This window comes from Nannospalax galili, unplaced genomic scaffold (assembly GCF_000622305.1).
Source record: "Nannospalax galili isolate Female #2095 unplaced genomic scaffold, S.galili_v1.0 scaffold1049, whole genome shotgun sequence".
In the NCBI taxonomy this organism is placed as follows: domain Eukaryota; kingdom Metazoa; phylum Chordata; class Mammalia; order Rodentia; family Spalacidae; genus Nannospalax; species Nannospalax galili.
Genome location: NW_008358636.1, coordinates 11,009 through 37,265, shown reverse-complemented (window position 1 = coordinate 37,265; position 26,257 = coordinate 11,009). Strand labels below are relative to the sequence as shown.

At 40.5% G+C, this 26,257-nt stretch overlaps 1 protein-coding gene across 1 annotated transcript in view; it reads right to left on the bottom strand.

Moving 5' to 3' along the window:
• Nucleotides 1-9,244: 9,244 nt before the first annotated feature.
• LOC115068237 (maltase-glucoamylase, intestinal-like) overlaps nucleotides 9,245-26,257 on the bottom strand; it is a gene marked incomplete at its 5' end in the record, with an annotated part of 21,451 nt that continues 4,438 nt past the window's right edge. Inside the window, 14 exons of the mRNA XM_029558086.1 lie at nucleotides 9,245-10,128; nucleotides 12,078-12,251; nucleotides 13,064-13,113; nucleotides 14,609-14,697; nucleotides 16,006-16,130; nucleotides 18,029-18,085; nucleotides 19,495-19,579; nucleotides 20,220-20,368; nucleotides 20,749-20,865; nucleotides 21,074-21,108; nucleotides 21,302-21,435; nucleotides 22,446-22,584; nucleotides 23,314-23,401; nucleotides 23,850-23,984. Coding sequence (XP_029413946.1) covers nucleotides 10,060-10,128; nucleotides 12,078-12,251; nucleotides 13,064-13,113; nucleotides 14,609-14,697; nucleotides 16,006-16,130; nucleotides 18,029-18,085; nucleotides 19,495-19,579; nucleotides 20,220-20,368; nucleotides 20,749-20,865; nucleotides 21,074-21,108; nucleotides 21,302-21,435; nucleotides 22,446-22,584; nucleotides 23,314-23,401; nucleotides 23,850-23,984 — 1,446 coding nt within the window. The remainder of the gene's footprint in view (nucleotides 10,129-12,077; nucleotides 12,252-13,063; nucleotides 13,114-14,608; nucleotides 14,698-16,005; nucleotides 16,131-18,028; nucleotides 18,086-19,494; nucleotides 19,580-20,219; nucleotides 20,369-20,748; nucleotides 20,866-21,073; nucleotides 21,109-21,301; nucleotides 21,436-22,445; nucleotides 22,585-23,313; nucleotides 23,402-23,849; nucleotides 23,985-26,257) is intronic.

The window sequence follows — 26,257 nt, the reverse complement described above, 5'->3', positions numbered from 1 at the left end:
GGGCGTGTCTAGGCATGTCTAAAGCAGCAGCCAAGCATTTTACAGAAGTTAAAAGAGCAATTAGTGGGAGTCTGGAGGGATTGGGGGGTAGCGGGTGAATGAAGAGGGTCTCAGGGTTCTACATTAATATACATAGGAAAGAAACTTTCATCCACCAAGTTTTAATTGAGATTTAGCATCTCCTTATAATATGGTTGTATGCAATGAACATAGTGGTCCTAGGGGTGCATGTGTTATTCAAAAACAAAATCACAGATATTTTCATATCATATTATGAGGTTATAGAAGACATCTCAAAATATTTAATTTGATCATTACATTAAATTGTGGTATGATTTCTGCTGCTAGATGTTTTATGAACTTTGATAATGTTACTATGTCAAGTTTGTAAAACTATTTGAACAAGCATTTTAATATAATAGTTTAATTAATTCTTTGAGAATTGTATACAATGTATTTTAACCATATTCACCCAGCATTCCTCTTCCTAGTTCCTCTAAGACCCACCCCACTCCTCCTCACCTCCTGTCCTCTTTAATTATTTTTTTTGACAATCCTAATGAGTTTATTGGGTTTCCTAACAGAGCATAGGGTGGGGGTTTATTTACAGAAGAATGCCTCCCCCCATTTATGACTGTTCTGGAAAGTCTACACTCAGAGATCTATCCTGTGACTTCCAGACAGCCATACAAAATGGCAAGAGAGGTACCTCATGGCGTTCTCAGCTAATATAGCCTTACCCTTCCCCCACATACAGCTAAGGTAGACTGATTGGGTGGGAGGGGTAACTGATTCCCCCACTGACTTCTTGATGAGCTTGAGAAGGAGATGTGACTATAGCTTTCTGGCATAGTGGTCAAAGGACACTTCTAGTATTTTAGTCTACATTTTCCTTCATGGAATCCCTGAGGCTACAAATGTTTCCAACCCTCACATGCCTCATGTGCTAGCATATCACTAATGATGTCTAGCTAGGAACTTCTCACTTAGGAACAACGAGCCACATACATATATGTATAGCTGTTGGTAACATCAGAGATATCTAAAATATCAAGTAAATGTCCTAATAGACTTCTTGCATTAGTTAAGGGACATTAATGAGTACTGCACCTTTTCAATCAAATGATTCTCATGGCTCCTTATCCATGTTTCACTGGTTTCCTAGTTAGCTCAACCCTCGTATGTGATGCTTATTTTGATAATTAGAATAGTAAGTCACCTTGGCAATATCCAGGTGCAACGCAGCAGGTGCTGATACCTGGTCATGCTAACAGAAAAGCCTCCAGGTACAAAACAGAAGGTGTGTGTAAGTAGACACCCTCAAATGATACTAAAATATCCCTGTTGAGCATTGCTACAAAATTTCTTTTAAATTTTAGGTTTTCATGACTAAATGTTGTGTGGGGTATGCAGGCACTTGGAGGTCAGAAGACATCTTTGTAGAGTTAGTTTTCTCCACTTTTACTTAGGTTCTGGGAATTGAATTCAGACTATCAGATGTATGTGGCAAGTGCCTTTACATTTACACACTGTGTCATACTTTATTATTATTTATTTAATAACCACATTATTAGAAGAAGCATTTCAATACAGAATTAACATAATCAATAACAACTACCAGAGCAAAGATGCATCTTTTGAAATTTGCTGTAAATTTTCAGGTTCACAGTTGAATTAATACAGTTATACAATATTGAACTCAGTATAAACCCCATAAGACATAAAACTGAATGAGGTTTTAATCTTTAAAAAAATCTCCATTTCATTTCAAAATATACTGTTTCATACAGAAAAAAACTCATTTTTAATGCTACTAACACTTAGATGTTTGTACATGCATCTCTAATCTCTATGTATCTGATTATTACTCATCACAATCAGTTACTTTCTGAGATCCTCGTCACCTGAGCATGGATATAAAATCATCAGGCAGATTTCGATGGTAATGTTTTTCACCTCTACTAATTAACATGAAGCAAATTTTTATGCCTATTTCTCAAATATAACTCAATTTTTCTATTTGTTGATTTTTTGTGTGTATTTAATACAGAACATCCCAAACAATCTTATTCATGTATATACCCACATCCCAAATGGCACCCTCCCATAACTACCTTACCAACTGAAGCCCATATACTCCATCATCCATGTTACTGTCCACTGTGCTGTCCGCATCCCCAACAGTTCTCCAGTGCTTGTCCATCCACTGGATCTAGTCAGGCTACCTAGTGTTCCTTGTTTTAGGAAGGTCAGCTCTTCCTCATCTAGCAGCAATCAGCTGCCAATATGCCTTTAGATTAAATTGGGGTCTGCTGTCCATTTTCCCAGTTCTATGCTGGGTTACTGTCTGAAGTCTCTTGGGCCATCCTGGCCAGCAACTCAAAGGAAAGGATCTCCTGTCTGGCATTGTTTCTTGTTCTGTAGCTTTTAGCTATACACATGGACTCTTAAAGATTTATATTGATCCCTTTAATCTTTGGTCATACTTTCCTTTTGGGTGTTTAAGATCATATAGTTGGCCCAGATAAACCAATTTATTTTTACTCTTAAGGTCATTTTGGGATCTGTTCCTCAGGGGTCACATGGGCTTGGGAGGCACCCCTGGCTCCTTTCTTTCACCAGTTCCATCTATGTGAAGATAAGTCAAAGGTCCTGCTCAACCATGCCTGGTTTCGCTTGGAAGTATGGAGGAAATGTTTCCTCTGTGTTGACCCTCCTCTTTGTAGACCGGACACTGGTTCAAGTCCATCTGGTGGAGCCTCCATGGCCTCCTTGATGAAGAAGACAGGTGACCTACCACAATTACAGGACATTTGGAGCGATGCTCATAACCCCCTGGAACTTAGTCGACCTAGGAGGGCAAGGAGCAAAAACTGTCCTTTATGTCCCTCTGACCAAATTAGTATAGGCCTCAAAGTATGGCTGTTAAACATCCAAGAAGGCTAGTTCCACAAGTCTGGTACTTTCAATTACCATGTGCTATATAGATAAAGCTTGCTCAAAGACTAAACATTCTCAGATAAACCTTGCCTAGACATATACTGTATTCCTTGAGCTAGTTGTATGTAAAATTTGTCAACAGGCTGTTCAATTAATATGGTTCCCTCTGGCTTTTTAAAACTAGCTAGGCATTATTTATGTCTCGCATTGCCTAACACTTGCACCATGGTTTCCTCATTTAAATTGTCCCCATTTTTCCCATTTCTCCCTTAATAATACCCTTCTCCTACGGACCCACCTCTCTTGAGCTCCTTCTTTCCCTTTATCCCCAAGGTTCCTTGTCTAACCTTCCCTCACCCCTCCCCTTAAAATAACCCCATTTTTATCCATATCTCCGTAATTAATACCTGCTTCCTACTGTTCCATTCTTTCAGATTTTTCCTTTTCCTTTACCTCCCTGGTTCCTTTTCATTATCCTGGTTCCTGTAGTTATGTCTGGATACATACTCACTTATAAGAATTTGGTGCCAGGATTCACATGAGGGAGAACATACATTGTTTTGTTTTATTTTGTTTTGTTTTTCTTAGTCTGTGTTACTTCATTTAGTATAACAGTTTCTAGTTCCATCCATTTATCTGTTTTTATCTTTCTTTACTGCTGAGTAAAACTCTATTGTATAAATGAACTGTATTTTCATTATCCACTCATCAGTCGAGGGACACTTATGTTGCTTCCATCTCTTAGCTATTCTGCAAAAAAGCAGCAACAAACATGGATGTACAAGTGTCTCCACAATAGGATGAATTTTTGGGTATATGCCAAGGAGCGGTATAACTGGGTCAAATGGTAGGTTCATTTGTAGTTTTTTTTGAGTTCTCAACACTGCTTTCCATAGGGATTGAACAAGTTTGCGATCCCACCAGCAGTGAATGAGCATTCCCCTTTCCCCACATCCTCTCCAATATTTGGTATCATTTGTTCTCTTGATCTTAGTCCAGATCTTTTGATCTGGGGTAAGATGAAATCTTAAAGTGGCTTTAATTTGCATTTCCTTAATTCCTAGTGATCTTGGACACCTTTTAAGTTGCTTCTTAGCCATCTTTGTTTCTTCTTTTGAGAACTCTCTGTTCAGCTCCTTAGCCGATCTTTTAATTGAGTTACTTCCTTTCTTGATTCCTTGTTTGTTGAGTTCATTATATATTCTGGATGTTAAACCTCTATCAGATGTGTTGCTGGTAAAGACTTTCTTCCATTCTGTGGGTTTTTCTTCTTTGGTTGCTTCTTTTGATGTACAAAAGCTTTTTTGTTTAATGAGGTCCCATTTGTTGATTCTTGACCTTGTTCCCTGAGCAATTGCTGTCCAGTTTAGAAAATCTTTTCCTACACCTATATCTTGTAGGTTATTGCCAGTGTTTTCTTCTGGCAGTTTGAGAGTTTCAGGCTCCACACTGAGGTCTTTGATCTATTTGGAGCTGACTTTTGTGCAAGGTGAAAGTTAGGGGTTTAGTTTTCATTCTTCTACAGGTGGAGATCCTGTTTTGTCAGCACCATTTGCTGAACATGCTGTCTTTCCTCCAGTGAATGTTCTTGGCTCCTTTGTCAAATATCAGGTGGCTGAAATTGCATGTACTCCTATTTGGGTCTTCAATTTTCTTCCATTGATCTACATGTCTATTTTTGTGCCAGTACCACGTTGTTTTTATGACTATAGCTCTGTAATACAGTTTAAAATCTGGTATAGTAACCCACCCAGCATTGCTCTTAGTGCTCAGGTTTGCTTTGGCTATCCGAGGTCTTTTGTGCTTCCATATGAATCTTAGGATGGTTTTTTCCAATTCTGTGAAGAATGTCAGGGGATTTTTATTTTTGATTGGAATTGCATTGAATCTACAAATGACTTTTGGTAGGATGGTCAGTTTTACAATTCCTCCAATCTATGAGCATGGGAGGTCCTTCCATCTTCTGATGTCTTCCTCAATCTCTTTCTTTAAAGATTTAAAATTTTCATTGTAGAGCCCTTTAATGTCTTTGGTCAGGTTTATTCCAAGATTTTTTTTTTTTTGCAGCTATTGTGAAGGGGAGTGTTTCCATGTACTCTGATTGCTTATTATTGGTATATAGACAGTACAGACTTTTGTAGATTAATTTTTTAACTTGCCACTTTACTGAACATGTTAATAATTTCTGTGAGTTTTCTGGTGGAATTTTTGGTGTCTCTTAGATATATCATATCACCTGAAAAGGGGGATAATTTGATTTCTTTTCCAATTATTACTCCTTTAATTTCCTTCTTTTATTGCTCTTGCAAGAGTTTCAAGCACGATGTTAAAGAGGAATGGAGATAATGGATATCCTTGTCTAGTTCCTGTTTTTAATGGAAATGTTTCCAGTTTTTCTCTGTTTAGAAAGATGTTGGCTGTGGGTTTGTTCTATATAGCTTTAACTCTGTTGAGGTATGTTCCCTCCAGTCCAATTCCCTCTAAGACATAAATGCATGTTGAGTTTTGTAAAAGGCCTTCTCTGCATCTGTTAAGATGACCATGTGGTTCTTGTCTTTGAGTCCATTTATATGATTTATGACATTTATTGACTTATGTATATTGAATCATCCCTGCATCTCTGGAATAAAGACGACTTGATTATGGTGGATTATATTTTTGATGTCTGCCTGTAGTGTGGTTTGCAAGTATTTTGTTGAGAATTTTTGCATCTATGTTCATTAAGGACATGGGTCTATGGTTTTCTTTTTTGGTTGTGTCTTTACCTGGCTTCGGTATTAGAGTGATGCTGGCTTCAGAGAAGGAATTTGGAAGTTCTCCCTCCTTTTCTATCTTTTTGAATAAATTAAGTATATTGAATATAGATCTTCTTTATATGTCTGGTAAAATTTTGCTGTAAATCCATCTGATCCTGGGCTTTTTGTAGTCAAGAAGTTTTGTATTACTGTTTCAATTTCCTTATGTGTTATGGCTCTGTTCATGTTGTTGATCTCTTCTTGGTTTAGTTTTGGTGGTTCCCATGCTTTTAGATACCCATCCATTTCTTTCACGTTTTCAAATTTAGTAGCATATATGTTTTATAGCATTCCCTTATAATGTTCTGGATCTTTTGGGGGTCTATTGTGACGTTTCCCCTTTCATCTCTCATTTTGTTGATTTGGGTTTGTTCTTTCTTTCTTTTGGTTAACTGGGCTAAGGGTCTATCTTGTTTATCTTTTAATATCTTGTTGATCTTTTCAAAGAACCAGCTCTTGGATTCACTGGTTATTTGTATTGTTTTCTTTGTTCCTATTTCATTAATTTCTGCTCTGATTTTTGTTATTTCTTCTTGTCTGCTGGATTTGGGTTTCGTTTGTTGTTGCTTTTCAAGTGTCTTGAGTTGCAATGTTAAGTAATTTATTTGTGTTCTTTCTTATTTTTTAATGTAGGCATGTAGAGCTATAAACTTTCCTCTAAGGACTGCTTTCAACATGTCCCAGAGGCTTTGTCATGTTGTATTGTCCCTTTCATGTAGTTCCAGGAATACTTTTCTTTCTTAATTTCTCCTTTGACCCATTCATCATTCAGGAGTGTGTTGTTTAATCTCCATGTGTTCATGTAGCTACTAGGATTTCTCACAGTGTTGATTTTAAGCTTTATTGCATTGTGGTCTGATAGAATGCATGGAATTATTTCAATCTTTTGTTTTTGTTGAGGTTTCTTTTGTGCCTCAGTATATGGTCGATTTTGGAGACAGTTCCATGGGGCACTGAACTGAAAGTATATTCTTTGGTGTTTGGGTGGAATATTCAGTAGATGTCTGTTAGGCCCATTTGATGTATGGTATTAGTTCACATATCTCTCTGTTAATCCTCTGTCCTGTTGATCTATCTAATGGAGACAATGAGATATTGAAGTCCCCTATTATTAATGAGTTGGGATTAATCTGGGTTTTAAAGTCATGAAATACTGTTTTTATGAAGTTGAGTGCACCAGAGTTTTGTGACTATATGTTCATAATTTTAATATCTTCTTGGGCAATTCTTCCTTTGACCAGAATGAAGTAGCCCTCTTCATCTCTTATGATTAGTTTTAAAGTCTATTTTGTCAGATATTAGAATCACAATTCCTGCTTTTTTCTTAGTACCATTCGCTTGGTATATTTTTTTCCATCCTTTCACCTTAAGGTAGTGTCTGTTCTTGAAACTGAGATGAGTTTCTTACAGACAACTAAAAGATGGGTTTTGTTTCTTAATCCATTCAACTAGTCTGTGTCTTTTGACTCGGGAGTTCAGTCCATTGATATTTATAGTTATTAATGAAAGACGTGTATTGATTCCTGTCATTTTTATTTCTGTTTACATTCTTGGTGTAGCTGTGCATTTCCACAGTTATACCTTCAATGAGCTCCTTTCTGTAACCCCTTGTGTATAGTCTTTACTTTCTTCAGCTCTGAATTGCTTCAAGAACTCTCTGAAGGGCTGGTTTTGTGGACATGAATTCTTTCAGCCAATTTATGTCATGGAAGATTTTTCTTTCCCCTTCAACTATAATAGACACTTTCTAATCTGGGTTGGCATCTGTGGTCATTTATAACTGGGAATACTTTGGTACAGGCTCTTCTGCCTTTCATTGTTTTCACTGAAAAGTCAGCTATAATCCTAATGTGTTTTCCTTTACACGTGACTTGTTTTTCTTTTGCAGCTTTCAGTATTCTCTCTTTGTTCTGTACGTTTAGTGTTTTTGTTATGATATGCCATGAAGAGTTTCTTTTCTGTTCCTGTCTATTTGCTGTTCTATATGCTTCTTGTATTTGAATGGGCATGTCTTTCATTAATTTTGGGAAATATTCTTGTACAATCCTGTTGAAGATCTGGTCCATACCATTATCTTGGGATTCTTCTGCTTGCCTATGCCTATGATTCGTAAGTTTTGTCTTTTTATGGTGTCACACAATTCCTGCATATTCCATTCTGTGCTTTCTTAAATTTTTCATAATCTTTGCTTGAGTGGTCAAGTTCATCCACTTTATCTTCCAGTCTTGATATTCTGTTTTCCATTTCATTCATCCTATTGATGAGACTTTCTTCCATCATTTCTAATTGGCTTACTGAGTGTTTCACTTCCTTCTTCAGCCTGAGTATTGTTCAATATTTTCAACTCTTTTCTGAATTCATTCAGAAGTTTATCCCTGTCTTCCTTCAGTTCTTTGATTTGTGTGTTCTTTAAATTCACTGACTTCTTTTATCATGTTTATAATAGTTCTTTTGAATTTCATGTTCTGTGTTATCTCTAGGGGGTTCTCATTGTACTCCTCTACAGGACTCTTGGTCTTACCTGGTGGGGATATATTATTTGAGTTTTTCACATTATTATTTTTTCTCTGTGACTTTGACACGTGGATTTCTTTTATAGTTTCTGATTCTTGTGTGAGATTCAAGCCTTCCTTTGTTGAGTTTAGGTCTGCTTCTTTTTGTAAACTTCATGTGCCTTTGTGGTTTAGTTGTTGGGCATGAAAAGCTGTTTTGGTCTAGGCTTCAGGTTCTCTTTTTTTATTTTATATTGGAGTGCCCAAATTGCTTTCATCTTCAAGAGTTCCCACAGAGGCCCAAGTCAGATGAGGATCAGATACTCTCAGGCTTTCTCCTAAGGTCTGGATCCTTCCAGGAAAGAAGCTGATTTCAGGAATTTGAGGGCTGGTGTGGTCTGGAAGCAGGGCCCAGGAAAGATGCTGGTCCCCGGAATGCAAAGGGAGGTGGGAACCAGAAGGGGCCCTGGGGCTCCTGGGGACTACAGGGAGGAACTGGGTTGATTGGGATGCAAAGGATCAGGAAGCAGTAGGGAATTTGGGCCAGAGGTCTGAGATGCCTAGACAAGAAATGTGCTAGGAGGAGAGATGGGGTGGGGGAGCTGGGAAGGTGAATGAGGCTGGGGGAGTCAACGTGCAGTGGGCACAGCCAAACTTACCCAGGAAAACTCACACACTGTGTCATCTTTAAGCAAAAATTTAGCTACTGTTTTAAATCAACAGAGTTACAACTCTTGTTACATTTTATTTTATTTTATTTTATTTTTTTGATCAGAACTGATATTTTATCAAGTATGTCAATTGCTATGATTATTAAGCAGCATTCAAAGCATACCCTTCCATACAGACAAAACGTATGAAAGAGTCATTGCAGAGATGCAGAATAGCTGATTATACACCATAACCTGATGCTGGGTTAGACTGCAGGAGCTCTGATACCACAGAGAACCAGAAACACCAGGAAGCCCAACCTCAAAATGGGGTTCCCCCATGAACAAAACCTCACAACACTGAGAATCTCTTGCAAAATCACGTTTTATTTTTCTGTGGCACAGAAATTGTGTGTGTTCATGTGAACTATTATTATATACATGAGTCAGGGTCAAGAAATAAGATTTATATGCTTCAAAGTACACTTCTGTGAAAACAAGTAATTTTGTACAATCAGCCCCTTCCTTCCTTCAATTTCACCTACTTAAATCCCATTCTCATCTCGTTCCCATAGGCTAAGGATTTCACCCAGCTTCTCTTCTCTTTCAAGTGAATTAACTCCCTTTTTCCTCCCATTTTTCCTACCGTTTCTGGTAATTTTTGTTACTTTCCTCTTTGCTTCCAGATGCCTCCCCTCTTTCCTGCTTCCTAGCCTGTGTCCCTTTACTTCCCCTTCCAGGATGCACTCAGCATATTGTTCTCTCCATATAACCAGCTAGCAGTTATTTCTGGGTATTTCTTAGGGTGTTGCTTAGCCTCAAGGCCAAGAACTATCATGGCAAGTTTTCTGTTGTGTCTTTAGCAAAACAGTGGGTTTCTCTCTCTCTCTCTCTCTCTCTCTCTCTCTCTCTCTCTCACACACACACACACACACTTCAACGTGGATCTGCTTCATTTTTGGTGAATGTCACATGATGAACCACACATCCCATATTAATCACATAAAGATGTTCAAGTGATCCACAGATTTTACCTTTAAGATACACAGACAAAACATAAAAAAGTCAATAAAATATTCTAGCCATACTGGGAATGAAGCAATTAGCAATATACAGTAATTCTGCAATCACGAAGTAGAAGTAGTTTCAAAGCTGTTCATAGTATCTTGCTCTAAAAATTTATCAAGTCCATGTCAGTGATCTGAAAGCGTGCAGGCTCATTCTTATATTGGTCAAATTGATGCTTAATACCTGTTGAAGATTTAAAAAAATGAAAAGAATATTGGATATTTGTTGTGTGAAACTTCCTGTACATAGACAAATAAGTTGCACATCACTGAGCCACATGGCCTTGATACCAACTACCCTTTTCTTTTCAGGTGAGAAGGGGTTTTCCTACTCCTTAGAGTACAAAGATTGTTCCATGGCAGGAATGGGCCTGGCAATAATTTAATTCACAGCCACTGAAGAGAAAGAACTGTCAGATAAATTGGAAAGAAGGCCCTCTTTCCCACTCTTCTGGGGTGCTGGTTTTCCAGAAAGATCTCCTTTTATTTCATCAACTTTTACCTCCTTGTGCATTCAGTGACTGCCCAGGAAGTCTGATATGCCTTCTTGCTTCTGGGCAAATACTCTGGGCCTCACTATATGAGCAGGTGTTAACTTTTCCATGAAAAGGTTCACAAAAGAACTGGAAAAAGTCCTTTAAGAAATTTGGGTAAACTTGGGAAAGTCGGTCGATAAGAAAACCACAGTATAAAGTGACAAAATTATAAAATTATAAAAGTGAAGCAAAACTTTCTTTCTGGCCTAGGAAAAAAAAGTCTCACATTCAGAAAAAAAAAAAAAAAAAAAAAAAGTGTGGTCATGGGAAGAAATTCTCCCACTGACCACCGGGTGACGTGCTGGGACCACAACACTGCATGAATTTCACATTTCAACTTTCATGACATAAGAGTAGATTTGTACTCAGCAACCCTCAAATTGCTCTAAGCCAGGCATTATCATGGTATGATTGCTGTTGTCTACACATGTGGGAACTCCACTGCTAACACTAGTGTTCTGAATGGATGGACTTCAAACCATCTAAAGCAAATTTCAGGAAGGAATGTATAGCAAGATTAAGAAAGTACTGGGGCAGGGGCTGGCTGGAGAGTAGCTCAGAGGTTAAAAGCACTGGCTACTCTTGCAGAGGACCTGAGTTCAGTTCCCAGCACCCACATGGAGGCTAACAACCATCTCTAACTCCAGTTCCCAGGGGTGTGACACCCTCTTGTGGCCTCCACTGCATAATACAGGTTCACTTACATAAATGCTGGCAAAATACATAAACACACAAAATAAAAATAAATTTTTAAAAAGATTCTTTAAAAAAAGAAAAAGTAGGCTAAAAACTTGTATCAAGTATATTTAGTGACTTCATAGAAAATCTCAGACTATAGTGTAGGAAACATATTAAGAAATGTTGAATTATAACACCCTTGGTAGGAGAGAACGATCTTAACTGATTTGAATCACATGCATTTATTTTAACTAATAATAAATAAATAAGATATGAAATAAAATATCTCAATACAAATTAATAGAATGTAAAAGAAAAGTATTGCAACATATTGGTTAAGGTATTTTAAATACCTCTTTATATTCCAAATAACCTTAATACAGAGTCATCATGTATTGCTAGCTAATGTTTTCCTCTCTCATGTCACTTAACATGTTAAAATATTGAGACAAAGTTCTATCTCAACAGAAGTTTCAATGAACTTCTAAGTTTAACATGGACAAACAGCCAGTGAGAAGAAAGACTTGTTTCATTGTTTTGTCGTGTGTGTGTGTGTGTGTGTGTGTGTGTGTGTGTGTGTGCCTTCTTCATGGCACATGAAATAATGGGCCAAATTTTATTATAGTTGACAGTGACTTGCATGTGACAAAATACAGTTCAAACTGTTTGAGAATTCTGTTGCTGAAAAACAGTGAGAAAAAGGACACGTTCCACTGAGGTTTGTGAATGAGAAGGTAGACGTGGAAAGTAAACATCTAGACCCTTGACTCCAAATAATAAGACATGGATTTTCCTTCATTGCCATGGTGTCCATGGCTGACACTGAAAACTATCATTCTAAAGAGTTTAGCATTGGAAAAGCATTGCACAAAACACACCAGGGCTGGGAATACCACTGGGGTTTTCAGTGATCACAAACCTGCATTGTGGGGTTATAGCTGAAGTCGGCAACTTCATTTTCATTATTGGTCCAAAAAATGGTCACACTAGTAATGGAGGAAGCATTCAATCCCCAGATATCAATGTAGCCCAGGTACAAAGGTCTGGTACCAGAGATGTACTTGCCAGTAGTTTCATATTTCTGCAATGTATTCTGTAAAATTGAAGATAAAACAGAAAAGAAAAACTATATGACCTAGTTCAGTTTTGTTCTCAGTGATCTTTCAGGCATAAATATAGATCGTGTAGAGAAATGGCCTGAGCCAGCATCTCATGTTCTCAGATAGTGAAAATCATGACTTCAGCATCCTGCCCCCCACTGCCCAGTCCCATCCACTTTGCACTGGTCAGCACCTGCCAGGTCTCTAGAATTGCCTTGAACCGTATATCAGACAAGTCTCAGCTATTAAGAAACATATTCAGAGCTGGAGAGATGGCTCACTGGTTAAGAGCACTGACTGTTCTTGAACAGGATTCAGGTTCAATTCCCAGCACCCACATGACAGCTAACATAACCATCTGTAACTCCAGTTCCGGGGGATCTGATACCTTCCTCTGACCTCTGCAGGCATTGCATGACACAGGTGCACTTATACACATGCAGGTGATACACTCAAACACATAAAATAAAATAATAAATATAATAAAAAAGAAACGTATATTCTTCAGATGGAGAGGTCACGAAATGTGAAGAACATTTCACGACAACATAGGAAGGAAGGCTAGATGATACTGAAATGGTCTTCCATCTGCGAAATGGTAAATTGAAAACACTCCTGATGCGAAATGAACAGATTCAATCACAGATCATGTCCTGGGAGCACAGAAAATCTCCGTTTGAGGGCTGGAAGAAGGGAGGAGGAGCAGGGAAGGAATCCTAGGAGAGATCTTGTATCCTTATGAGATCCGGCATCCTGCCAATCCAGCAGAACTCTATACTCCCTTCCTGCTGTCAGTCATACTCACCTCACCGACAGAAAATTTGGCCAAGTAATACTTCGAATCTGTGTAAAAATCTGCAAACAAAGAAAGAGGCAGATATAACCTGGGCTTGAGTTACAGAATTCTAATTGCCGACTTGCCTTAGCTGAAAGTAGGGGCTAGTTGTTTTTGTTTTAGTTTTCTTCTTTTCAAAGCTCACTTTTACAGTAGAAGTTCTCTCTGTCGACACTAGTCAGACTTTACAGTAATCTCCAAGTGGACACAAAATGTTTGAAATGAACATAGAGATGCAGTTGTCTGAGAGTCACCTCATAGAAGAGTCTCCTAACTAATCCCACTCTTAAACACTTCTCACGGTCTACCATACCAACATCTTCCCAGTCACCTCAGACTTTCCAGATTCTTTTTGCTAGACATACACAGCCATACATGTATACACATACGGCACTATGAGTGATGCCTTGGTTTACCTTGAGTGGTAACAATCTATTGTTTATTTTTATTTTATGTCTATAAGTGCTACACCTGCATGCGTGTAAGTGTACTTGTGTCCTGCAGTGACCACAGAGGACAGAAAAGGGCATTGAATTCCCTGGAACTGGAGCTATGGAGCTATTGTTAGCTGCCATGTGGGTGCTGGGACTCAAACCCCGTCTTTTGCAAGAACAGCCAGTGCTCTTAACCACTGAACCATCTCTCCAGCCCATAGCAGGCAGTTTTCAAATGTTAGCTCCAGAAAACATTTTTTAAAAATCCTTCTGTGTACTTTATCCATGATGTATGCCCCCAACCCAGGGAAAATGTGGTGTTTGGCAGCCTAGTGGAGGTGGACTCTTCAAGGAGCCTGTCTCGAGCAAGCTCCTGTCAGGGCTTCCTCTGTCTTCCCCAGTGCCAGCCTTTTCCTCCCCGACTCACCACTCCACCAGGAGACACTGGTTCCCACTGGAACTGTGCTACCCACAGCAGCGGGCGCCAGAAAAGCTTAATTATTTAGATGTAAATCAATTAAAGTTAAATAAAATCACACTTTAATTCCTCAGGTTCATTTGTCACATTTTAAGTGTTCAACAGACACATGTTTCTAAGGCCATGCTAGACATCAGAGGTTGTAAAACATCCCCTCACTGCAGATTGTGTAGCTCTAATGTGGAAATAACTGTGGGTTCTTGATTCATACTCCTAAGAGGATTTCAATTCCCCAAAAGTTCCGATAGAGAGTCCCTCAAATAAACAGCACATTTAGCATTGCCTTGCTAAGACAATTAGCCATGTAATTAGGGAATATGCCTTTGATCATAAATCTCATGAAAGTTTATCTCAGCTGGTAATAAATAAACTTTGCCTGAGGCTTCAGGCTGCAGCACCCCTCAGTGGATTAGGTCAGCTGATTAGCGCTCGGAGATTCTGAACTCAACACCATTTGCAATACACACGATACCAGAGAAGTAAAACGTGATCATATTTTAAAATGAAAACCTGTTTTCACATGGAGATGGAAAAGGCGGGCACACGAGATATCTAAGAACCCAGTCCGTGATGCGGGTCTGAGTCCAGCCAGCTCCTACTCACCAATGCTTTCTCCATCATCCCAGAAGAACCAACCCTCAGCTGTTCCGTTGCTATCCAAGGCAACCCTGAGGCCCACGTCTTTCACACGGCTGCAGAGAGACATGGGAGAGAGGTATTAGCTAAAACCAAAGCCAGAGTTATAAGCTAAGGCTTTTCGCAGAATCAAAGGAGCAAAATGACGTGATTCGTGGAGTAAAGAGTTGGTATCTGGATTTGAAAACCTGAAGAACTGCCTCTGCTTTTGTATTCATATAGATAAAAGACTTCATTCCTAGAATGAACCAATTTGTGAAAGAATTAAGGGAAGTTTTCCTAAAAGGCGCTTAAATTAAAAGCGGATTAACACGCTTTCTCCTTTCCTCCCCATGAGGAAAGTCCTGAGGCTGTAGACCCATTTCTAAGACACATGGAGGACAAGTGAACGAATGAGCAGATGAGCCACTGCATTCCTCCACAAAGCCTCTCCTCCCCATCTGTGAAATGGGGATAATGGTGGCACCCATCTCAAAGGATTTTGTTCAGGAAAAACAGATCATGAAATAGAGCCCCTGGTACTGACCGAGTCCTAGGCATACAGCAAGCATTTGCTCGATGTCAGTTATTCTAATTGTTCCATGAACCTAGATCAAGAATTCTTAAACACTTTTCAGGTCAATCAGCCCCAGGTGTTTTTCAGCAGGAGCATTTTTAAAGAAAATGTCAAATGACATTCCAAAAATATCATGGATTATGAACATCCTTATTTTAACTTCTATTTAATTCCTATTTTAGATGGCATTTCTCAGACCTATAATTTCAAGGATCTAGATAACACAGCTTCTAAAAATCTTACTATACTCGTTAGGGCTAGAATTCCTATTTTAGATGGCATTTCTCAGACCTATAATTTCAAGGATCTAGATCTAACACAGCTTCTAAAAATCTTACTATACTCGTTAGGGCTAGGAAGTTGACATTTTAAAATTACAGAGTTGATTGCCAAGTTATATGACTGTATCACTTGTCTGTATAATGTTTGGTTGTTGATTAATACATTCAAAGTTCTGCTATGTTGTACAAACCTGATTGGTTCACAAGTGTCCTGTTTGAATAATATTTCTGTAATCCTATAAAAACTCTGCCCCGACACTGAACAGGGCTGTGTCTACTCCCGAGATAGACAGCCCGGATGGTCGAAATAATAAAATCTACCTTGCCGCTTTTACTTAAAAAAAAAAAAAAAAAATGTTCAGAGTTCAGAGTTTTTTAAAAGTTTATAACACAAAACAGCAAACATGAAAAGAAATGTTCAGTGAAAGCCCTTTTCGACTTGAGTGATGCTTGAAGGATGAAGGGCTGCCAGCTCACATGACTGAGCTCACCAGCAAGGAGAACAGAACCCTGGTCCCCTCACTCACCTCAGGCGGGTGTTCTGTGCGGGCTCCTGCCAGGGCAGGATGTGGCCTCCACGGATGTGAAGATTAATGTGCTCAAGAGGGGCCTGCAGTGTCTTCCATTCTCCTGCTGAATCAAAAGCTGCAGCCTGTGAGCAAAAGGAGAGGCGATGACGAGGGCACGGCCTCCCCGGACAGTGCATTCAGCACACGTTCCACCGGCTCCCAGAACTGCCTGGCCACCACCGTTCATCACATACCTGTTATTACATTTTCTGTAATCATCTGCTTCACAGAAAACACCCAACAAACTTGTTTACACACCCTTTAAAATATACATCTGCCTGTCTGTTTCGCACCTTTATCTTGCCTCGTCTGACACCTTTATTCACCTTCATGTAACAATCTTTATGTTACCGCATGTGAAATCTCTTTCTTCATGTGTGAGAGATAGTTTGGGTCAGATAATTATTCGTTGTGAAGCTGTACTGTTTTACCCTGATCTGGGTTGGTCATACCCTTTTAGGCACTCTGGTGGTGACTTTTTCCTGGGAGATCATCGTACTGATACCAAACTTAGTGTGGACATCCATCACACTACAGCCCAGAGTCCATGGACTCAAGCCTTCTTCCTGCCTCAGCTAAGACTACAGGCTTGGGCCATGGTGCCCAGAAGTCTGGTCCCACGCTTTTTTGAGCATGCAGTAATTTTTAAAGCGGCAATGTCAATATCTGTCACTAGAGGGCAGTAGCAACCCAGTTCCCCACTCCAGGGTTTTCCCATAAGATTTTTTGACAAGTAAATCTTAGATCATCAGAACATGGTGAACCGCAAGTAGAAAGGTGCTCAGCATTCCAACACTTAGAACTCACTGACAGCTTTGTGCCTGGGCAAGACTGGGATTCCTATGAACCGCCAAAATGAATAGAGTGCAGATTTTAAGGAGGCCCATACTCTCAAATCCATGCAAAAGCAGGACCAGACCCACAATGCAGGGCCCCCTTAAACTATGAGGCCAGCATTTAAGTCTCCTTGCTTAGCCCTAGTCTAGGCCCTACACCAGAAAGCCCCAATATAGTCAAAAGGACTGTTAGGATACAGGACAGTCAACATGTAAGTTCAAGATCATGTGAAGGTCACTTAATATCTGCTCTCTCCCTCCATAGCCCTTGTATGGGATGGAAAGCACATGACTAAATTTTAATGGGTTTCCACCCTAAAGAGAAATCACCTGGCAACAAAGGAGGGGGTGACTTGGTGTTCTAGGACAGGGAAAGGGGGGGAACTCCCTCTCCTTTGTCCTTACCAGCTTTCAACCTGTTCCATGGCAGTCTGCTTGGCTGGGAGGCTAGTACATGGCTCTGCTTCTGGTCTTTCTTCTCACCGTTCTCTCCAGAGAGTCAGAAGATGGGGTACTGGCTAGAGGGCAAGGACCCTCCCTTTGGTCCTTCCTCAAGAATTAGTCTCTGTCTCATATGTGTCCCTCAAGAAACCACTGTGAAGTGGCTTCCCAGGGCCCTGATCTCCCAGCTTTTCTCTCATGGGCCAGGCAGGCCACAGAGAGCTCTTGTGGGTATCTATTTGTAAAGGAATATGTATGTACTGCTTAGACATGTACCTGAATGTACCTGGGAGCTTACTTGCCATAGGTAATTATATGGCGAATTCTTGCAATTCTATGTCACAGAAGCATATATTTGATTAAAAATCAGAAAAGAAAAGGTCTCTATGCTAGGAGCAAAAATTAGCTTATGGTACAATTTCAAGAGTTTACTTATAAGTCATTGCTGGGAATAGTAATGACATGGGAAGATATAAACTCTTATGTAAAAATCAGCCAACAAGCCAGGCCCTGAGTGAGCAGCTTCAAGTACCATTCACACATCTATGGTCTTGGTCTCACAACACTGGGAGATGAAGAAACATAGGTAAGCCATAAGAAAAAAGTGATTTGTGCAGGACCACAGCACAGGGCTTCCAGAGCCACGGTTTTCAACAGCAGGTGGCATCCATTTGCTGAGTTGTGTGAACATTTGGAGAACTTACCGTGTAGTAATCATACCAGCGGGCTCTGGGGAAATATGCAGTGACATTTGTGGCTTTCTGAAATTAAACACAAACAAGGTGTCAATAGGGAATCATTGTTGTCCAGGACAGAGGGACCAAGGTGCATAAGAAAGGGGTTACAGCAATAGTGAGAGCCTTGGGGCAATGGGCCTCGCTCTCCTGAGATCTCCATTGCTGGGGAAGTCATTACTCTCCTTCTAAATGGAAAAATTCCTAACCAAATAAATGTCCACCATAATAAGCCCTTTGGAATGCAGGACTTTAGCAACTAAAATCACCCTTTCCTTACAGAACTACTCTAGGCCTTCTCTAAAAAAACAAACACTCAGGGTTGACTATGGAGAAGAAAATTTTGTAGGTTCAGTAAGATTTGAGAAAGATAAAAAGCTTCTCTTTCAATCAGAAACTTAAGCATTACTAGGGGTAATTTTTAAAGTGATTTAGCAGGCTGCAGGGCCTCTTACTACAGGAAGGGAAAGGACAGCTACAAGCAAGATGCACATTGCTGTGGCCGTTCACCCAGCAAATGGTGACAGCATTGACTGACTGTAGAGAATTCTTTCTGCTGCATACCCCACCTGACCCTGAATTCCTTATTTTACTTAATGGAAGGAAAAGAATATCATTAACTAGACCACGAGGTTATCTTTGTTCTTGACTGTTCTGTGGAGCAATTATTAGGAAAACATTCAAGAAAGAGAATCTGGGGGCTGGAGAGATGACCCAGCAGTTAAGAGCACCAGCTGCTCTTACAAAGGATCCAAGTTCAGTTCCCAGCACCCATATGACAGCTAACAACCATCTATAACTCTGATTTTGGGGGTGTTCGATGCCCTCTTCTGACCACCACAGGCATTGCACAACAAGGTGCATTTGCACACATGCAGGCAATACACTTGTACACATAAAAAATAAAAATAATAAAGATATTTTTAAAAGAAAGAGACTCTGAGGGCATAACACCTAAGCAGTGAAAAGTTTCTTCTCAGAAACTTTCTAGAATCCAGGGTTAGCCCTCGCAGTTCTAAGAAAAATTGGTAGAATCCAAGGAAATGAGTTTTTTACGTTTTGGCTAGTACTGAAGAGAGAAATCCTCAGTCTGTCTCCACACCGCCCATAGCAGTGGGACAATGTATGTAAAAGATGAAACAGATGTGAAGAAATATACATATGTAGATTCATCTGTGAGACCAAGTTGTCAGAACGGAGAAATCGTTCTGTAAGAATTCCTATTCTGGCACCAGGGCTACCATAGGTGGCCTAGCCTCAATCCCAACATGCAATTGTCTTGATAAATTTTAATTTTCTTGGCCCAGTTACAAGAAGGAAAAAAAGGTGGAATGAGAAACAATGTCTCAGGATCCCCAACACATAAGCTTCCTCTTCTCTCTATTCACCCAGCCTGACAGTTGGGATCCTCCAACCCTCAATGGTCCCACACTCACAGGCTCCAGCACAGGGCTGACCAGGAAGGCTGCTCCCAGCAGGAACTGTTTGTCTACATCCCAGGTCACCTTGTCTGACACAAACCTAGAAAGGGAAATGAAGGAGTTATAACCAGATCCCTATAGGACCCTAGCCCAAGACCCTGAAAGAACTATTCAAGTTCAAACTCAGAAATTCGGCTTCATTTTGTGGCCTCTTTCCTCTCCATTTTAATCACGTCATGTAGACTCATCTTCTACAAGTCACATCTCCCAAACTTCAGAAGGGGTTTAGATACATTGTCATCTATAAAATATTCCATATGTCTTCACCATGGACCACTTTAAGTATGAAGATAACCCTTGTCCCTCAAATCCCTCCTTGGAACACTCCCTATGGTTAGCATAATACATTTTGGTCTGCATTTGTATAACTAAACTGGTACAAAAGATAAAGGGTTTTGCAGGTCCAAATAAGAACGTGTGTGTGTGTGTGTGTGTGTGTGTGTGTGTGTGTGTGTGTTATTTCAAAATATTTTTCTGCTCAATAAGCAGCTTTCCATCCAAGACCTGTGGTGTGTATAACACTGTTAAAAGGAAGGAGGGATAGGGTAACTTTTCTCCCTGGAGAACTCAGGACAACAGGGAATCATGCCTTCAATGTGGAAGAATTATCTGCATCAATTGCCATGATAGAGATTGAATGAATTATCGATTGGTCAACATGATTACTGCTTGACACTCACTCATGGAGAAGAGGCCTCACGACGGTGCTGCCCTCAGTGTGGGCCTTGTACATCAAGGTGTAGAGATATGGCAACAGGGTGTATCTGATCTCTAGCACACTTCTGGAAATATTCTTAAAGGCTTCATCCCATGATACAGGGTCTTGTCTCTAAAGGAGAATAATGAGAGTGTTCAGCCTCCACCTAGGCACCCAGGGGACTTACGGAGGTCACTGAATGCCTATTCCAAATGTTTGTACACAAGTAAACTGAAAATAATTGTGAATGAGACTCCAAGAATAAACTGGAAAAGATAACCACAACTTTCTTAGGAAAATATCTCCATAAGTCATTCTGCATAAGATATATTAGAAAAAAATGCCTTCTAAACAAAAGAATCATCAAAATAATATTGATATGGTTCACAGACAAGAGGGTTTAATGGCTTTGAAGACGTCCCCACGGAACACAGACAGCAGGAATGCAGCTAAGAAACTAAGGTAGCATCTCATGTGACACAACAGAGGTAAGGTAGGAACTGAGATCCCACCTTGGTCCCAATGGTGTTGTGGTTCCTGGAGAAGGGGTAAAAGGCTCCCAGCTGCATCCAGCGCACACACATCTCATACTCAGCGTCTTGAAAGAACCCACAGATGTCCGCTCCGGTCTGAAACAATGAGGAATAAAATGAGCCCCTGGGGGATTTCTGAGAAAAGCCGCCACCTTCTTGGGACACACATCTCATACTCAGCATCTTGAAAGAACCCACAGATGTCTGCCCCGGTCTGAAACAACAAGGAAAAATGAGCCTCTGGGGGAGTTCTGATAGAAGCCGCCACCTTCTTGGGGATGAGGAGTGTGCAAAGGGCACTTACGTAGGATATGCCAAAGAGGCTGAACTCCATCATGCCTGCAGGGAGAGGCACGGCAAGGTCAGGTCAGGCACCCATGCCCTGTCTCCAGCCCAGCCTCCTCCTCCTCATCTTCATCCTCTTCCTCCTCCTCTTCCTCTCCCTCCTTCTCCTCCTCTTCCTTCTCTCTCTCCGCCAAGGATCCCAACACCCTCCCCTGCCAGCAGAGGACCCAGGGAATAACCTACACACCAATGATAGATTTCCCCAACTGGTCCCAGGCAGCCGTGTTGTCTCCCAGCCAGTGTCCTGCCCAGCGTCCAGAAGAGGGGAACGTGGAGCGGGTGATGATGATGCCTCGCTTGCCTGTCACTTCCTGCACAGCTCTGGTTAGGGAAACAAGAGGTGAACTGAAAACAGGGCAGGGAAAGGAAAGCAACAGCGTTTCTCCTCCAGAGCCCTTAGGGTGTGGTGACAAATATTTGCCACATAATTGAAGGAAGTTTGATTTGGAATGGTCCTGATGGTTGATGGAGCTAATAATGGCAGTCAGGCCTTTTCACTGGTCTACAGTGAACTTCATCACGTGATAAACCCACTTCATTTTCCCCAAATAGTAAGCATTAACAGAATTTGGCAATTTATTTACTCAACACTTGGTTTTCTGTATAAGACAGAGGATAATTCTTTTACTGGATTGCACTTAAAATAAATTGTCTTATTCCTTGCCCACACAAAGTGGGACTGTGCTGATTATCAATAGACTATTCATAGACTATACGACAAAAATGAGAACAAAGGTGTAATAGATATGATTCACTTTTAAAGTAGTTTTATGGGGACTGGAGGGATGGCTCAGTGGTTAAGAGCACTGGCTGCTCTTGCAGAGAACCTGAGTTCGATTCCCAGCATCCACATGGCGGCTGAAAACCTTCCATAATTCCAGTTCCAAGGGAATTCAATTCCACAGGCATTGCATGACACAGGTGCACTTACATACATGCAGGCAATACACTCATACACATAAAATAAAAGTAATAAAAAAAATTAAAGTAGCTTTCTAGCATTGCTTTTCTTTTCCTCTTATAACTAATGTCATCACAGTACCAGCTGTATTGTATGACAGCCTCTTGTGTCTCCTTGTGTGTGCAGCACTGTTAACATCTCACTGATAGAACTCTGCTGTATGTAAATCTGTCTCCCCAATCATAATCACAAGGTCACAAGGCTGGCTCCATACTCATACTGTTTGGTTAGTAAGAACTGCTAGATAATTAATCACTAAATTCTTCTTACTCTTTAGAATGGAAAGTGAAAAGAAAATCAAGAAAGATACTGTAGCAATGACTGGCTGTCTCCACAAATGTTCCCAACTGGAGAAAAGTGAGTCACTCACTCGTAGGTGGGTTTGGTCTGAGACCACCCATACAGGCTGTGCACATCGTAATGTCGCACTCGGGTACCATCTGGCAGGATCTGCTCACCCTCCATGCACAGGGTCTTGCTGCTCAGGCCCTGGTTCCTGGCCTCCAAATCTGAGGGGAATCATTTCAGATAGTGAAAAACAGCCCTGATTCCTTTAGTCCTTGGCCTTTCTTCAACATATTAAACTGGATGATGAGACTAACCCAACCTCTGCCTGGGTCTGTCCCCTTCCCTAGGAACATGAGGACAGTGCTAAGCTGTGAAGTACAAGGTGTCTATAGGTGCTTTCAGGAGAAAGTGGAGGTGTGGGAAAGACCACAGTTACCAAACACATTATGAAACAGATCCTGATCTGAACTTTTAAAATGAAAATTATTTCCTATAATAATTATATGAAGCATATTTGGTTTTCTGAATCTTAACATATAGAAAACAGATCTGAAAATATATAATCTATAGAAGGTCTCATGAAATAATTAATGGAGTAAAGATATAAACAGCATATTTTCAAATTCCATCGGCTCCCTGAGAATGGAAAGTCCCTATTTTATACCCATTGGTAGTAAATAAAATTCCTGTGGATAAATTAGACTGTCTGAAGAACTAGCAAATCTATCTGTGATCACATTTGGAGACACTACTACTGTTGAATGTTTTCTGTACTGATTCTAGAAATTTGCCCAAAGGGTCCAGATTGTTGCACAGATATAGTCAGATAAAATGCTTGACATGCTTTTGGCTCTGGTCCCAGTAAAGAAGAGCACTTGAGGACCTGCCATGCAGAGCTCATGTTCATCTGAGCCATTGCCCTGCAGGTAGAGAAGGCTCAGGGTCCTTACGTGGCATGTAGGGAGGATGGTTCAGAGTAGCATCACTGCAGCCGGAAGGAGCTGCCCCAGTGACAAAGTTTGAAGGTTCGTTCATATCCTGTAAATGTCAGAGACATTGTTTGCATTCAAAGATACTTATAGCCTGTCAAATCAGAGACAAGGTGGACAGTAATTACAGCATTCAACATCTAATGATCCATATGGATCCCCCCATAGAACCACCATATTCTGGGGATAATTGACTGAAATGAGCAAGTCAACCCTACAGGACAAAAAAAATAATCCCTCATAACAAGCAAGGTTCCAAGGAATTTCTAGTAATTACCCCAAGAAGTTATACAACAGGAACTTCAAGGGTAGTAGCTATAAGGTCTGAAGAGGATGAGAGTTGGTCCACTCCCTAGAGAGGAGGTGCAAAGAATGTCCAAGGTCTTCTGTGAATGATTATCTTGACTAAAGGTCACTGATCTATACACCAAGAACATTATCATATAGACACATACTCAGACCTAGATGCGTGTACACAACCATCCATACACACTTACAATCCACATGCCATCGAACTTCAAGCTCTTGTCTGGACTCTCTGGGTTGGTGTAGAGTTCTCTGATCTCCCTCTTCCACCACTGGACAGTTGAATTACGGAAAAAGTCTGGGAAGGCCACATAAGCTCGGTATATCTGTAAAAGTAAAATATAATTGATCTGTCACAACTGAATATGTTAGACACAAGACATGCCCTTAATATGAACTTAACTCATGTGAAGTCGTATAATACATGGTGGTAGATAATGGTAACATGAACCAAGTCTATAGAATGTTTGTGGCTTCACAGAAAAACATTCAGAGCACAGATAATTAAGCACAAAATATACCTACCCAGCATTTGAAAAACATCTACAGATGTTCCTCTTCATGAATGCTGGTGATCAGCATCCTGAACTCACTAACTCGAGCGAGAGACCCTACCCTCAATCTCCTTGCCACTTCTTAAGGGCTTTCCAGAGACAAGGTACAAACCAGGGAGAGACTGGAATTAGGAAAGAGGACAGATGTGAGGTGCAGCACAGGAGGTGGGAGAAAGCATTAACCTCATATAGTCACTAGGAAGGAAGTTGGAGTAAGTTTACATGTTATGACATTGGACTGTTTAGTGATTCAGACTCAGATGGAATCATCGTGTATGGAATGCAAAGCAGGGGGACTTGAAAAGGAAGCCTCAATGTGCTTTTCTCTTCATCATCCCTCAAATTACAAAAGCAATGTCCAAGAGGAAATTTGGTCAAGGATTCACTCTGTAACATTTTCCACCATTTGAGAGCAAAGATCTTGCCTGGCATTTTCCACTGATCTTTATATTCCTCGGTGTGCTTAACTTAGAACTAGAACAATAATAGTTGGATTATAATCAGTACTCTACGAGCATTTATGCCACTCAGCAAGAAAACATCCACAGAAGTCTATGTACCCTCCTGTTGGTGATTCCTGGGCATTTCCTTACGATTTGTCAATTTAAAAAACTTTATTTGCTGCCTCATCGTAAGTGTCAAGAGCTAAGTGATGCCAGGGGAAGAGCCAAAAGAAGACGGGCACGGGCACAGTTCAGTGCTGCAGACAACAGTGAACAGTGAAGTGAGCAGAGACACACAGACCCAGAGAAAGCACCAACCGAGATGAAGAGAAGGGAAATGGAGCCCTAGCCATCTGGGACTCATGGGGGAGAGAAACCAATTGTAATGGCAGCACATGGAACGTTTGGGGAATTTCTTTTGTTAGGAATGAAGAAGAAACCATGCAGCTACTAACCAAAGTGAACCTTGCAATAGAAACAGAAGCCCAGATACAAGAGGTCAGAAAAACAATACATGGGACAGCATGGATGGAGAATCAGACTAAATGATCAACAGCAGCTGTGTTGCAATGAGATTCCATCACCTGGGGGACATATGTAAGCAATCCAGCCACGCTTGGTTTCTTAACCTCATTCAAAGCTGCTTTGGTGATCACTAGCCATGTACTCAGAAGGGTCCTGCCAGTCTCCCAGGAGCTGGGTCTACCTCACCCTGCCCATATTCAACTTGTGACTTACTGCAGTTTTCCTCCCTTTCCCTGACCTCAGTCACTGACTTGGCCACCGTCATCAGTGGCTCTGGTACTGCTTATCACAACGTATTGAAGGCTACATCAGGGCAGGTTCGGGATCCCATCTGATTATTACATCGAGGATCTGAGCCTCCTACTCACGAACCCATAATCTAAATGCTTCATGACTTTTTATTTATCTCTTTGTTTTACATTATCCTCAGCAATGGAATACCCATATTGACTTGACCCTTGATAGCTGCATATGTAGAACTTTCTGAGATATATATTGTAGTTGATCTATCTGCTGAGTATCCCTCATGAGTTACTTAATGTATTATGTGACCTCGTACTAATGTGTTTCTCATCAGGAGGCACAGTTGAACTTAGGGCATAAGAACTCTTTGTGAAGAATCTTCTGCAACAAAGCTATCTACAGCCACCACACACTTAATGTCACATAGTGTTTCCCATCACTGTGATACCAACACTGTCCAATAGGCTTCCAAATACCTCAAGATTGGGGTGAGCATGCCCTTAAAGGTTGACAAATTATAGAATCCATGGGTGATAGTCAGTCTCATGGGTGATGAGTCAGACCTTCTACCAGTACAGAGAAGGAAGGTCAGGGAGTCTATTCTCCAGATGTCTTTCACTTAATCCATTCCTGTATACACATGGGCTACCAGGACCACCAAATTCAAGTAATCTTCTGTGACAACGGGTGAAGAGAATAAGAAGCTATGTATTCTTCTTAACCCTTATCAAATGATAAATAATAGAGCAATCTAAAATTTCAGATAGATGGTAGATAGATGATAGATAGATAGATGATAGATAGATAGATAGATAGATAGATAGATAGATAGAT